At 37.0% G+C, this 1,195-nt stretch overlaps 1 protein-coding gene across 2 annotated transcripts in view; it reads right to left on the bottom strand.

Moving 5' to 3' along the window:
- The window catches only part of smarca2 (SWI/SNF related BAF chromatin remodeling complex subunit ATPase 2), a 42,446-nt gene that overhangs the window by 19,366 nt on the left and 21,885 nt on the right, over positions 1-1,195 (bottom strand). The window contains exons 1-2 of one of the 2 annotated variants that reach the window (XM_007547346.2): positions 859-951; positions 473-519 (exon numbers count right to left, since the gene is read on the bottom strand). The exons of the other annotated variant lie outside the window; for it this stretch is intronic. Of the exons in view, the coding sequence (XP_007547408.1) occupies positions 473-519; positions 859-921 (110 nt within the window). The 5' untranslated portion in view covers positions 922-951. Of the gene's footprint in view, positions 1-472; positions 520-858; positions 952-1,195 lie in introns of those variants that run through there. 2 annotated transcript variants of the gene reach the window in all.

Raw genomic sequence — 1,195 nt, 5'->3', positions numbered from 1 at the left:
GAAACAAACATCAGTTTTACAAGATGTTAAAAAGAACCCAAATATTATGTGCAGAATCCTGTTTTAATATAAAAGAAAATCTGTATTTTTAAAAAGCTCAGCAGTAAAAAGAAACGTAAAAACCCCTAAAACAATGAGCTTATGATCAGGAACATTTTCATTTCTTCCATCTGACTCAGACGTCTCCACTGGAGGAGAGACAGTCTGTGTTTAGGTTTTTAGCAAACTGATTAAATAACGGCTCATTAAAGATGATAGTAGTAATATTAGACAGAACAAAACCTTGAGCCATTCTGCAGAATATGTCTGGTCAGTCCTACCAAACCTTGTTTAAACTCTGAAAAGTTCTAAAAGTACGGTGACGTTTTCACCTGATTGAGCTGTCTTCTTTCACATTCAATGCTTTGTAAGTCAGATGATGAAATGAGCTGTGATGCTGTAGAAAAGAAGAGCTCTTTTATGTGTAACTTACCCATTGATGATGCCATTCGGGTAGCCCAAGTGCTCAGCAAAAGACTCCTGAATCAAAGAAAATGTCGGATTTTCATTAGGAAAAGGTGTGAAGGCCTAAAAATAAAAAAATATCTGAACTCGGAAGAGCTTTGAAAATACACCACAGAGCCTTTTGGGTTACTTTGATCTAAACAATGAACAAAGATAAACCAAAATGTTCAAAATGGAAGATAATGATGTTTTAACGAGAAGACAAAACTACACAAACAACTCCAACTTCTAAGACCTCAAACAGCCACTGTGACCAGTGAGCAAACGACCCTACATGGAGGAAAACTGAAGCAGCTGTAAGGGAGTTGAACTAGTGAAGCATCAGAAACATGTATTCGTGCCAGCAGAGCTCACCTCTATGTGCTGGAACATGTAGGGATGGTTGCAGATCTTCTTCAGCTGCATGATGGTGTTCATCAGAGTCTTAGCTCCGCCTTTGCCCTGAAGAAAATAAAAATATTGTTACGCTTTGTTGTGAATTTAGCTAACCTTTGCTTCTGTCCTTGTAGAAACAAACTAACTTAAACGAAGCAGGTAATCAATCAATAATGTACTGCATCATCTCTACATGTCAGAATTTCACTTTTGGATTTGAGTTACTGAACCACCTGAACTTTGAATGAACTTCTTATAATTATTTTGTATTTTATCAAGATGCACGTCCACACATCAGGCTGAAAACTGTTCGTTT

The sequence above is a fragment of the Poecilia formosa genome, unplaced genomic scaffold, assembly GCF_000485575.1.
Source record: "Poecilia formosa unplaced genomic scaffold, Poecilia_formosa-5.1.2 Scaffold20, whole genome shotgun sequence".
Lineage (NCBI taxonomy): Eukaryota > Metazoa > Chordata > Actinopteri > Cyprinodontiformes > Poeciliidae > Poecilia > Poecilia formosa.
The sequence above is the reverse complement of the archived record's forward strand: the minus strand, read 5'-3'. Positions and strand labels throughout refer to the sequence as shown.